Raw genomic sequence first — 13,509 nt, forward strand, 5'->3', positions numbered from 1 at the left:
AATTAACAAAATAATATTTTGAAAGAAATTTTTACTTTTTTTCATCCAAACACATACTCAAATCCATTTCTAGATCCAAATTGGCCTATTAAAGGTTAAAATATGAGGAGTTGAGAACCATTCCATTAAAGTGGCATATCCTTTTAAAGAAAGAATATGAGGTGTAGGAATCTAACTTACACTAATTAATGTTAAATTTCTCAAGTTGGGAGTGTTAAAGTAAAGCAAAAGGCTTATGCCTCCTCATTCACTCCCAAAGATCATCATCAGTTTTAATACTCCTAAAATCAATAATAATTATTATTATAGAAAGGCAGCATGACATCAACATAAAGCATGAAGTCATTGGAGGTGAAACCACTCAATCATAAAATCAAATTAAGAAAATCCCTCAGAAGAACATTTCCTCCAAAAATTATTCAGGTAGTATAAAACTAACACCTTTAATAGAGTACTTGCTCTCTATAAGTCAATCATCTGATAATTTGAATAAAAATTTTTTTTTGTTGAAATCCCAACCATTAGTGGCAATGAGAAGATTAGACTAGGCATAAATTTGTAATGTTTATATTATTAGGTTGATGTAGCACGATCCCCAATGTCATGACCCTATTTTAAATCAAAATCACCCTTCTTATTCCAAAATACAAAAGTTTAATGATGAACCTACGGTTTCTTTTTCATGACATATGTATGTGTTTGATTATATATATAATTTCTTAGGCAAGACTTTTTTCACTTCACATATCTAGTGGATTAAAAAAGATTATATATATATATAGTGTAATATCACTCATGAGCTAAAGTCCTCTAGAGAAAACGGGCAATATCTATAATAGTACCAAGTTGCCATAATGGGGGCTTCACTTTCACTTTAGACTTTTAATTTAGGATTCTTCTGGAATTTGTGATTTAACATTTTATGTTATATGGGAAAAACAAAAACATTCCCTTGTAAGCCCAATTGCAGGATTGTTTACTGTTGATTCTTTTTATATATTCCTTTTGACTAAAATTTAATAGGAAAAAAAAGATTAAAGCTAAGCACCCAAATTTAATGTATGAACTTTTGATTCTTCTTGGCCCCAACTAAAGACATTGGTTCTTTGGTTATGGAAAATTTTATATTAGTGTTTATAACAGAATATCATGTTTAATTGGAAAAACATATAGAGGTGATTTATAAATTACCCATGTTTCCATAAGAAATGTGTTAGGGTAAGGTATAATAGATGATTGAGGTAGAATGATATCTAATGGCTAAGGCTGAAATACTTCTTGAAGACAAATTATGCAAAGTAATCCCTAAAGTATTAGTTATGATATATATAGAGTACACAAGTTAATGAGAAATACATACACCTACCTGTGGAGGTAAGAACCAATGGGGATCATTATCACTCAAGATGTTTTGGTATGCATTCTTTCATCTGAATTATGATCCAAAAAAAATCTACATAATTTTGTTATTTGTCAAAATCAAAATCACAATGATGTAGAAAATAAACTGGATCAAGATCATGATCTAAGAAAAAGTCTTTACACAAAATGAAGCAAAAAATGTACACTATTGTATAGATCAGAATCCAGAAAATAACCTTTTATGATACCAAAAATTATACTATAATTCTCGTTATTGATCCAGACAAAATCTTATACCAAACGAAAAAAAAAACTTTGATTTTTAACTAGGTAGCAGTTTCAAATAGGCTCATCAATCTTTCTAGCACGACCCCCATAGCCATCAATTTCATTAGGCTTTCTATGGTTCAATCTTGCTGACAACATTTCTGTCAGATTGTCCATTGATTGCCTGATGACATTTATTTTCAACTGATGTGGTATTTCGACATGTTGTTAGGCACAGATCAGTGCTCTGATACCAACATGATGCAGAATTCCATTTAGGGAGAAGAGAATAGGAGATATCATTCAGAGAAGAAGTCAGCCTTAATCAATATTCAACATATTTTTACAACATATCTACTAACAATGATAGTACCATTTTTATAACTGTAAGTAACTGCTATGTAATAACTAACTAATAATTACTACTACTAATTTCACTAGCTAAGGTGTCTAATGTGTCTAAATAACTGCTATGTAATAACTAACTAATAATTACTACTACATTCAACTCTTAAATTGAATATGTTCAATATTTTATATGTTAAATTTATTTAATATTGGATTCATATAGTTATAACTCAAATTTTCAATTCATTAAGTAGATTTTAGAAATAAATGTTTAATTTAAAGTGCACTCGTACTTCCTCATCGACCTTCAATGAACCACCTAAATATTTCCCACAAGTTACACAATAGCTTAATGTACTGACAAGGAATACCTATACCTAAATATGAATCTTACATCTACATCCTATATTTTGATTACATATTCATTAGCTTAAAATATTTACTGATTTTCATACTTTATTGTTCAGCATATCGAATAAAAGATGCATGATGAAAGCATGTTCTCAGGTCCTATGAAAAAAGATGCCAAAGAACTGGAATAAAGTACAAATAGTGAAAATCATTAGGTAATTAACATGCTTACCTCCCAAATATCCTGACATTATTGTTGTCATTCGGCACTATGTTGAAAGTTATGTCGATTTTCATCGCATACTACTCTCCCTACAGAAAGACTGCAAAAAAGGGGGGAAAATTGCTTGAGAATCAGAGGCAGCAAAATTTGTGAAATGACCAACTTTTAAATTCTTCATGAAGATAAGAATTTGACCATTGATTATAAAAGAGCACTCTTGGCAAAAGCTGAAAAGAAACATAAAGCAGGATCAAAAGCTACTGCTTGAAGGAACACAAACAAACATGTTTAAGGTTCCAATTTAAACTTACTGATGATGCAAACAAGGAATAACCAAAATGAAAAGCCACCTATTTCAGAATTACAGTATTCAGGAAATCTTTTTGCATTACACTTTTTCAAGATGGTAAAAGAACTGTTCAATTCAATTCATTCTTCTTGTCATCAAGAAGTGTCAGCCTGAACACAGTTTTTTGGAGGGGACAATCTTTGTTAAATGGTTTATACTATATTGCTACAGAAAGTTGCTTGAATAATTAGCAGCAATAGATCCACCACAAAACCCTAAACCCTAAGAATCTAGAGTCTAGACCCACATCACCTCTGCTACTTTTGTGGAGCTCTATGACACTCATTTATGGCTATTGTTTTTTAGATTGATTTACGTCATCTTCCTAGATTTATACCAGATCAATTTCAAATTCTCCTGCTAAAGAAAAAACTATTTAAAATTTGCCAACTTGCATGCACTCCATTTCTCTGCTTGCTTATAAGGTGAAGGGGGGAGCAACCTCTTCTTCACGTCAAGCCTTTGAATTCAGTTATTTGTGTTGGCTTGGGAAATTTCTTGCCTTTCAACATTTCTTTGATCTTACAACACTAGTTTCTGCTTAAGCCTTCAGTCCAGTCTTCAAACTAAATTCCCGAGTTTACTTCCATTCACCACTAGTAAAGTAATGGCATCTTCAAACTCGTCTTCGCAATGCTCATCAGGCTTCTGGACGCCTAAGCAGAACAAAAAGTTTGAAGAGGCTTTAGCTATCCATAATCAGAACACTCCAGACCGCTGGGAGAAAGTAGCTAAAGCAGTGGGTGAAAAAACTGCAGAGGAAGTGAAGATACACTATGATATCCTTGTAAGGGATATAATCAAAATAGAATCTGATCAAGTCCCTTTGCCAAATTACAAGTCTTCTTAGACAAAGGTAATTCCAAATTAAAAGTAGCCTTTATTTCTTTCAGCTCGCTAAGTAATTAGATATTTCTAGTTTAGACGAACAAGATATGAACAACATCGTTATTAAGCATCATCAAAAACATCAAGAACCAATAACCCAACTAATCACCTCTCATGCTCCAAAGATCAGTATACCTGTAAGAAAGAGTGCTAAATATAACATTCAAACAACTGTTATAGCACATTGTTATGGGACTGGTTTAAGATTTGTAACAATATATGTGTGTGTTCTGATTGTCTTCCTTTCTTTAACATTCTATATATAGGTTCCTGCAGAATCTAAGCCTGCAGTGGGGAAAGCGATGAAGATATCTATCTATCAATCTATCTATATAGCATATATGCATTCAACTTAGTGTGCAGAATCTCAAGCAAGTTGTATTTTCTTTCCTATTTGTGTCCTTATCTTCTTCTATAACTATTAATACCATCAGAATAAGTGCAGTTGCAGCGAATACAGTAAGATGTTCGCTACTGTGATCAATTGCTTTATCACTGTAATAAATCTGCTAAGATAAAGGTTTGCTTGCATATTATATATGTATATTGTGCTCTTGTTTATCTCTATGTGAATCCAATATCTTCTAGTCTGGTTGAGTAACTGACCTTTTACGAGAATTGGCAAAGCAAAGCGAGCGAATCTACTAATAATCCAATCAAATGTAGGATGAATGAGCGAATCTGAATAAAAATAACATAAGAATGGACGACGAAAACTCAATCAACTCAGAGAAGAGACGAAATTCTTTATGTAAATTCAATGAAAACCTGAAATGTAGAACAGCATGAAGAAAGAGAAGCAGCAATTGAATGAGAGAGCTTAGGTCTGTAGAAATGGAACTCAGCCGTTGTTCGCCGTCATCCATCTTTCATAATAGCTAACTTTTTAAGTAAACCAATAACAAAAGAAAAACAGATAGAAATTTTTCAAAAAAAAAAAACACATATATGGTAAATCAGTAACAAAGGAAAAATAGAAAAATAGATAGAAATTTTTCAAAAAAAACACATATAGTAGATGCGGGCGGGTATAGATCTAGTAACTCTCGGGCGAATCTATGTATTCGGGTGTGCTGAAACAAAAAATATATATATATATATTTTTTTTACCGTACATATAACCTGACTATAATTTTTTAATTTAATATATTATTATTTTTTATCTAATTTATAAAATAAAAGAAGTTTACCTTTATACACCATCGTTTTAGCTAGGTGTGGAAAAAATTACCGATAATATAGGTATATCGAAAATATCGTAATGCAATTTATCAAAAATGTTAAGGTATACCGAAAAAAAATAAGGTAGGATGCTGATACTGAAATTATTGGTATGATAAAAATATGAGATTTTTAAAATTTTTGTATATTGAGATATACCAAAATATCGATATAGTATTTATAAATTAAAATAATATATATATATATATATATATATAATTATAAGAAAATAATTAAATAGTATTGATATTAATTTAAGAGAAATGATAAACTTAACAAAAAAAAAAAATCAACGAAATCAAGTTAATGAATCCGACGTGGTCTGCCATGTTGTCCCCACGTCTCGAAAGCGCTCATTTCGGGTCCCGAAAAAAAATCCCAAAATTGCCGTTTCGGAACATTTTGAAGCCGTTTTGAGACCCAAAATAAGCGTTTTGGGACATTTTGAAAATTTTCTCTCTCCTACTCACATGTCATGCATTTGTGAATTTACTTTCGCTGATTTTTTCGTTGAGTTTATTATTTTTTTCTAATTTAATTATAAAAATATAATTTTTGAATAATATCAAAATATAATTATACTAAAATATTATATGCAATCTCTATTTTATGGATGAAATTATTTTTTTTTTAATTTAATATGTTTTATGTATCAAAGGTATAATATCAATATCGTACCAAAATTAAGGTATACCGAAATCAAGGTAAGGTAAAGGTATAAACTTTTTGTATATCGAAATTATAAATTTTTTGTATACCAAAATTAAGGTATACCGAAATCAAGGTATACCAAAATCAATTTAAGATAAAAATATGAATTTTTTGTATACCGAAATTTTCGATAAGGTATAAGATATGAATAAAACATTAAGGTATACCGTAACAACTCAATCCTAGTTTTAACCATAAATTTTCCGTTAATTTTTAAATCTACTTCAAACTTTTTTAAAGCTCACCCCAAATCGAATTTTGGATATATCCCTATATCCCTACCTTGCATGTAAGCCTCTACCCTCCATATACCAAATTCACAAATTAACAATTTACAGATTATTTATCAAATGAAAATTTGATTTTGATATTAATGGTTGAAAATCTGCACAAAATATTTAATTTGATAAAAACGGTAAAACAATATTAAAAAACTCTTATTAATTTATATGGCTAAAGATATTCTTAATTAAATATTTATATCTTTCAGAATTAATTTAATTTGAAATGATTTTATACAGTATAATAAATTTAATTTAAATAAATGCTTAATATTTTGAGTTAGAAAATTTTATAAAATTCTAATAATCTTGCTAAGATATTAACATATCAGTTTAACTTGAAAAATGAAAATAAAAATCAACTCAGACCTCTAAATTTCCAACAATTAAATTGTTGATTTAAGTCTCTAGTAATTTATTAATGATATACAAATAATACTAAATATTCAATAATTATACTTAAACAAACTTTGAAGAAAAACTAGTACAAAAAAATATTTAAGAAAGTATATAAATTATCTTCTTCAAATCAAATATATACACTCAATTTTAACTACTAAATAACTTAAATATTTAAAAATAAAAACCTTAATTAATCAAAAATATATATTTAAAATTGAAGTTTCTAATACCTATATTAATTTGATAATATTCAAATTAATATTTTATAAAATATATATGAAACACTATAATAACTTATTCTTATAATATAAAATATATGATTTCATTATAGTAGAAAAAGGAGATTTATACAGATATACAAAATCTAATACAATTATATATATATATATATATATATATATATATATATATATATATATATATATATCACTAATTCTATTAAATATTAATAAGAAATTGACTATTTTTTCAAATCAAAATTTAAAATTAATATTTATGAAAATAATAATAATAATAATAATAATAATAATAATAATAATTGAATGTAGGATACACCATAAATTTGATAGAGCCAAATCAAGAAACCGTTAATAACCGTAAAAATGTGAATCGATAGACAAGTTTTCGTATGTATATAGAGTGAATTCATTACATGCACGAAGAGAGAGACAGGAAGAGGAAGAGAAAGAGAAGGAAGAAGAAAAGATAATAAAGAGGAGGCCGTAGGAAGAAATTCCGGCAGGCTTTCCGATAATCGGTTTCTTTCTATCTCTTTCCTTTCCTTCTCCTCCCTCGCTGGTGTTGTGGCTGATCATCTGACGGAATTCGAACCGAGATCTTGTTCCATTTCAAGTCTAAGCGGATTTCTCTCGTCTTTCCGGGCTGATTAGACTGTATACACGAACAAACGCCACATTCCTATTCATCTTTTCAATCCGTGAGTCTCTTTCTTCTGCTCCTTACATCACTTTACATATATGAACTCTTAATTACGATTGTATTGTATTCTCTACGATTGATTTTTCACGAGATTTGTAGGAAGAAACGTTTATGCCTGTTTGAAAACTAGGGCGTGATCTCCTATTTTGTATTTAATTGACCTGCAAACAACTGAAACAAGTTAAATTTGCTAGTTCAGATAGCTAGATCTGGTCTATTGAGACTCCTTCATCCTTGTGTTTAGTGACAATTGAGAAACTGTGAGTTTGTTTGTTCTTTAGTTATGAATTCTCTGTTATAATCCTGACTTATTTGTTTGCTAACACAAACTAGTTCAGATAGGTATAAATTCTTAAGAGAAATTTAAATGTTTAACCAGCATCTCAATTGAAAACAAAGAACTTACTAGATCAGATACCTTCATTCCTATTTTAAATATGTCGAGGTGAGGATCTGTAGTTGTGACGACGTCCATGTTATGAGACTATACTCTAGGAAAGAAGTCTATCCATGTAATCTATTGCAGAAAGGTGTTCTTTAGTTTTAACATTACATGATTCACAGAGGAGCAGTTCCACTTAATTAAGAAATTGCTCTTTTTGGATCAACCTGATTCAGGTGAAAGAGTGATTAGCAGTCTGGTTTGACACATAAATGGTTGAAGGCTTATTTTTGTGACGAAGATTTTGATTTTGATTTGAAATGTGAATATGTTCTTGCTTGACTGCTATGCGAACTTTGGAAGTAAGATAAATCCACACAATCTTAGGATCCCTAGCTTTGTGGATTTGGCATGGAACTTGAAACTATTAATTTCAATTCTTATTGAAGTGGAACAGATTTTTTTTGTTTGTTAAATTACCACAAATTGTAGGTAAGAATTAGAAGACTAACAATGACAAGTTACTCAAGCTCTTAGGATCTCTTGCTTTGTGAAATTGGAATGGAACTTGAAATGCTTAATTCCAATTCTTAGAGAAGTATTACAGGATCCGGATCAGATTTATGCTTTGTTTGGTCAAATTACCAACTTGTAGATTAGAAATAAAAGTTGTATAACAAGAGTGATAATTCACTTCATTGTCTTTTTTTCCTTTATTTTCTCATACTGTTAATTCTTTGCACTCAATCTAATTTCTTATTTGCAGGCTAAACCAAGAAAAGCTTAACTCCTTGTCATTATCCTATTGCAACATGAAGTTTGGATTAAAGAAAGGACAAAAGCCTAAAGCGCTTATAAAATTGGGAAGCACAGCAGTTGCCCCTTCTTCTATATTCCCCAAAGTAACGCCAGTTGATGACACTTCCCTACAGACCCCAGTTTATCTCAATGTGTATGACTTGACACCAATGAATGGCTATATGTTTTGGGCTGGTCTTGGTATCTTTCATTCTGGCGTGGAAGGTAAACATCTATTCTTATTTCCTAACACACTGCTTTCCATTTCCTCATGTAAATAGATATGAACCAACATCATTTTCGTTCTATAATAGAATATCAAATCCTGTTGAACCAAATTGACGAATTCATTCCAACACTAAAAATATTTGTATATAAAAATAGTTGTGCATACTAAATATTTACAGAAATAATAATTGTTAAAGTAGGGTTCTCAAAAGACCTTACCCCTTTGACACAAGGTATTATAATTGATTGTTTTCTATTATTAAAGGCTTATTCTTTAGTTCATATATTTGTTTGAATGTAGGAAACTAACATGACTGACTCTACAGTCATGACCTCCCTTTGTGTCAAATATGATCTTATGCAGGAATGTTTTGCCACAAGAACAAATTCATTAAATTTTCATCTTATTTTTCATTTCCAGTACATGGTGTGGAGTATGCATTTGGAGCTCATAATATTCCAGCTAGTGGCGTCTTTGAGGTTGAACCACGACAATGCCCAGGTTTCAAGTTCAAGAAATCTATATTCATAGGAAACACAAACATGAACCCAAATCAATCTAGGAAGTTCATGGAGCATTACTCTGAGAACTACCATGGCAACACATACAATTTGATTGTGAAGAACTGCAACCATTTTTGCAACGATGTTTGCTACAGGTTAACGGGTAAATCAATACCAAAATGGGTTAACCGTCTCGCGAAGCTAGGTAAAGATTGCATTACCCATAAATTTACAATTTATATACCAGTCATTGTTTATTTCTGTTTATATTTGCTTTCATTGTTGATATTCTTCTTCTTCTTCAGGTTCTTCCCTCAATTGTGTATTACCAAAATCCCTTAAGAATCCGACGTTAATGCAGCAAGAGTCTGGTGACGAAGAAGCATGGGGACTTCAGAAGGAAGAGGGACTTAAAGGAAGCCATCTTAGTTGTTTTTCGTCCATTTATACAACAAGACGAAAGCCGTTACTGACACCAACTACATTACTCTCATGGGAAATGGAGAAACGCGAAAACAGCTCCCTTAAGGAAAGGTGATTCTTAATATAACTATTGTCTTTTAATTTAAAAAGCTTGTTTTTTTGGTTATAAAATCACCTGCTCTTCTAAAAGGTCTCTTATAGCAGCAGCATTCATGTAAGAACCTTAGCAGCTTGTTCCCATTGTCGACAAAGCAATGCTAGTTTTTCTTATAATTTAAATATAATTGCTTTCATACCAGATTCTGGCATGAGAGAGCAAAAAAAGTGTAACTTTATATACACATGTTGTCTTCTCTTTTGATGGGTCAATTCATGGGAAATCTAATGTCGCCCTTATTAAATTTTAAAAAAATAATAAATAAAAGTGTCAAAATAATATATATTTATAAAAATCCCAAATACAAAAGAGAATTCTTGTCAATTGCGGCGGAAGCGGAGGCCGGAGCCCCATTATTGTAGTGTGTCGATCGATGGAATTGGTGAATGATGGTTCAAAGAGAAGTGAACGTATGTCCGTGTTCCTTAAATCAGGCATATATCAGTTTGAGAACTGCAGCACAATATTCATTGATCCGGTTGCAGTCCTTAACCGGTCTTATACTGGTCACAAGGTTTCACCTAGCGCTTACTACTCTCGGTTCTTCGAACACAACCACGACGTCGAAGAAGAAGATTCAAAGGTTTCTACAATTTCCAGGAAAAGGAAACGGAAGAAGAAAAGTCCTTGCGGCCTTAACGAAAGAGAACAACGCGCCGACGAGCGCCATAAGGTATTTTCTGCTGCCACAAAGTTCAATCTAACTTCTTATGTTACAGTTTTCTGTTGATGAAATGAGTACCCATCATGATGAATGTTCCACTTGAAAAGAAAGTTGTGCAAACTGTTTTACTAATTCGGCATTGCTTGCATGTATGTAGGAGGCGAGGCCTCATCTATTGAAGGCACACGAAGCTTTGCTTGAAGCTAATGAACTCGTGAAGGTTATTCCGAGCATGAAAAACGGCTGTTGTTTGGCACGGTGCATAGACTTGCCATTTCCCAATGTAGAGTTGTCGTTTGTGGAGCTTGGAAATGTTTGGCAAGCCCCCTTGTATGAAATGAGCCTCAATTTTAATCAGCCTACCCATTCCTCTACAAATGAAGGTTTGTCTTGGTTCTATTCTGATGTATGAACCATCTAGCCTTTCTTGTGTAGGCCATGATAGTTAATGAATATACAATATGTTAGTAACTAGACTGGTTTGAAGCTGAAATACCCTTGTATGAAATGAGCCTCAATTTGAATCAGCCTACCCATTCCGCTACAAATGAAGGTATGTCTTGGTTCTATTCTGATGTATGAACCATCTAGCCTTTCTTGTGTAGGCCATGATAGTTAATGAATATACAATATGTTAGAAACTAGACTGGTTTGAAGCTGAAATATTTACTTCTGGTTTTCAGTTGTAAATGTTGTCCTCCTAACACTGAGAATGACCATGCAAGCTATGCCCTATTAAGTGTAGACCTTGTATATGGTCTAGCAAATCACACAACTCTTTTTGCATATTGACTTCTAAGTTTGATTGTTCCATGGTTCCCTTTCATGTTCAATGTCAGGTTTATCTAAAGCCGAATTCTGTGAGCAGAAAGTTGTACCTGTGTTTAATAGTTTAGTTCAAAACGAGACAAGTATGGATTTGGAAGCTGAATTCCTAGGCAGCAAATACATACTACCCCGAAAGAGTTGTTTCTACATGGTATGAGCAACGAATTGTATATTTTCTTTGAAGTCATACTTAATTTCATGCCACGCAAAAAAAAATTGTACTCTTTCCTGTTTTGTGCTTCTTAATGGGAAAGTTATAAATGCTACTGCTCATCTGAATGGGCGCATATCTTGTTGCTTAATTGACCTAATTTGTCGCTTATTTCCTTTTTTTGTCTGGAAGTCTGATCTGGGGAAGATTCACGAACTGGCTCCTGGTAATTCTCCACACACAAGATGCTGCCAACATGTTTGAGGATTTTCTGGTTTTACTAAAGTACATTCATTATCTAGAGGCTTTTCCTGGTCAAGAATGCCAATTTTTTTTATAAAATTCCTTCTGCCCCATTTTAATGACATAGTTGACTTTGGCACATAGATTGTTAACTTTAATTTTATTTGTCCATTATTCTTCTTTCCAAATGTGTGAAATAAGGAAATTATGATCATTATATATATATTTGATATTACAAGATGAACTGCATCGTTTTACTCTGTAAATGAAGCCCTTATGGAGCAGCATATTCTATTCCAAACCTAGTATTTATGAGGTGTTAGTTTTCTTAGACCATCGCATTGTTGCTGGTCTTAATGATCTTCAATATACTTTTCTGCAAAAATGTTTCCTATATGCTGTTGATTTTTAGTTATCACCAGATGTAATCAAAACTATTGTTGAATGCTTCTTATTTCTTATGAAATTTCTAAGGTACCGCCATCTTATTTGATGCAGATGATCATCAATGTAGATTCAATCTGATTGTCATTGACCCACCATGGGAAAATAGTAGTGCTCGTCAGAAAATGAAGTATGGTCTCTCCATCCTTGAGCTTAGACTAGCCTTTGACAAAATTATTTTACAGAGTTTAGATTTCTGCAAATTTCCCTGAAATTCAATTGAAAAAAATCTAGGTCAAAGAGTCCTAGTTTTTCCAATGAGATAAATTTGGACATATTGGCTTAGGAATTGTCTTTTTCTTCAAAAGTTAAATCCAATTATATGTGTCCATTGTTCTTGTTCACAGGTATCCTACATTACCTAACAGATATCTATTGTCCCTACCGATTAAACAACTTGCTCATAAAAAAGGAGCAATCGTTGCTCTATGGGTAACCAATAGAGAAAAGTTGCGGGATTTTGTGGAGAAAGAGCTATTTCCATCCTGGGGAGTAGTATACATAACAACTCTATACTGGTTAAAGGTGATTGGTTTGTGCATTAAAACATTTGTTTTTTGTTTTTTAAATCTGATGGAGTCTTGTTAAGGCTATAGGTGAAACCAGACTGTTCATTGATAGGTGATTTGGATCTGTTCCACCATAGGCCTTATGAATGCCTTTTGATTGGATATTGTCATGGAGAGGTGAGAATATATAGTTCATATAGTTTAATCTTTTGCTTCATTTGGTGTAGATAATTTATTTTATCGAACATTATCAGATTAATATATTGTCTACAGGCTGTAGATTCTGAATTGATCTTGTCTGGATTAAAGAATACAATGCCCCATAATCAAGTGATGATTAGTGTTCCTGGGGATTATTCGAGAAAGCCTCCGGTTGGAGGTAGTTATTGTGTGTTGTTGGATAAATTCAATTTTCTGTTGTTGTTTTTTTCTTTTTTATCCAACCAATTTTCATGGATTCCTCAGAGTTTTTGAAGAATTATTTGCCGGATTATGAGAATGGAATCGAACTGTTTGCTAGGGAAATGATAGGTGGTTGGACTTCATGGGGTAATGAAACCCTTCATTTTCAAGAATCTAGATACTTCCAGAAAGTGCCAACAATATGATTAAGAAATAGCTACAAGTTAGTTATATCTTCCAAATGGTTGAAGTGTTATTATTATTATTGACATCGTTTGAAAAGTGTGGTAGTTTCCGGTTATTTTGGTTGAGTTTGAAAAGTGTGGTAGTTTCCGGTTATTTTGGTTGAGTTTGAGTCGAGTTGTGCAAATCAGTTTTATTGAACAAGAAATGACTTACTATTCATGTTATCTTTGTGTCCTTTCAGAGTATTG

The 13,509-nt window shown here is 31.9% G+C and overlaps 2 protein-coding genes and 1 long non-coding RNA gene across 3 annotated transcripts; 2 read left to right on the top strand and 1 right to left on the bottom strand.

Moving 5' to 3' along the window:
* Positions 1 to 1,272: 1,272 nt before the first annotated feature.
* Positions 1,273 to 4,472, bottom strand: LOC124932103. The gene is made up of 3 exons (XR_007098730.1): positions 4,395 to 4,472; positions 2,561 to 2,651; positions 1,273 to 1,453 (listed from the first exon to the last, which is right to left on the bottom strand). It is a non-coding gene; the product is annotated as an uncharacterized LOC124932103 (long non-coding RNA).
* A 4,018-nt stretch (positions 4,473 to 8,490) lies between these two features.
* LOC124931400 (deSI-like protein At4g17486) lies at positions 8,491 to 9,969 on the top strand. The gene is made up of 3 exons (XM_047471853.1): positions 8,491 to 8,747; positions 9,172 to 9,459; positions 9,560 to 9,969. The coding sequence occupies exons 1-3, from the start codon at positions 8,537 to 8,539 to the stop codon at positions 9,790 to 9,792; spliced, it is 732 nt and encodes a 243-aa protein (XP_047327809.1). The 5' UTR covers positions 8,491 to 8,536; the 3' UTR covers positions 9,793 to 9,969.
* A 188-nt stretch (positions 9,970 to 10,157) lies between these two features.
* On the top strand, positions 10,158 to 13,384 carry LOC124930899 (methyltransferase-like protein 2). The gene is made up of 9 exons (XM_047471267.1): positions 10,158 to 10,507; positions 10,656 to 10,881; positions 11,338 to 11,477; positions 11,670 to 11,703; positions 12,219 to 12,294; positions 12,512 to 12,689; positions 12,761 to 12,850; positions 12,947 to 13,052; positions 13,139 to 13,384. Exons 1-9 carry the CDS (start codon positions 10,208 to 10,210, stop codon positions 13,279 to 13,281), a joined length of 1,293 nt encoding a protein of 430 aa, XP_047327223.1. The 5' UTR covers positions 10,158 to 10,207; the 3' UTR covers positions 13,282 to 13,384.
* Positions 13,385 to 13,509: the final 125 nt, after the last annotated feature.

Source organism: Impatiens glandulifera, chromosome 3, assembly GCF_907164915.1.
Source record: "Impatiens glandulifera chromosome 3, dImpGla2.1, whole genome shotgun sequence".
Taxonomy (NCBI): Eukaryota; Viridiplantae; Streptophyta; class Magnoliopsida; order Ericales; family Balsaminaceae; genus Impatiens; species Impatiens glandulifera.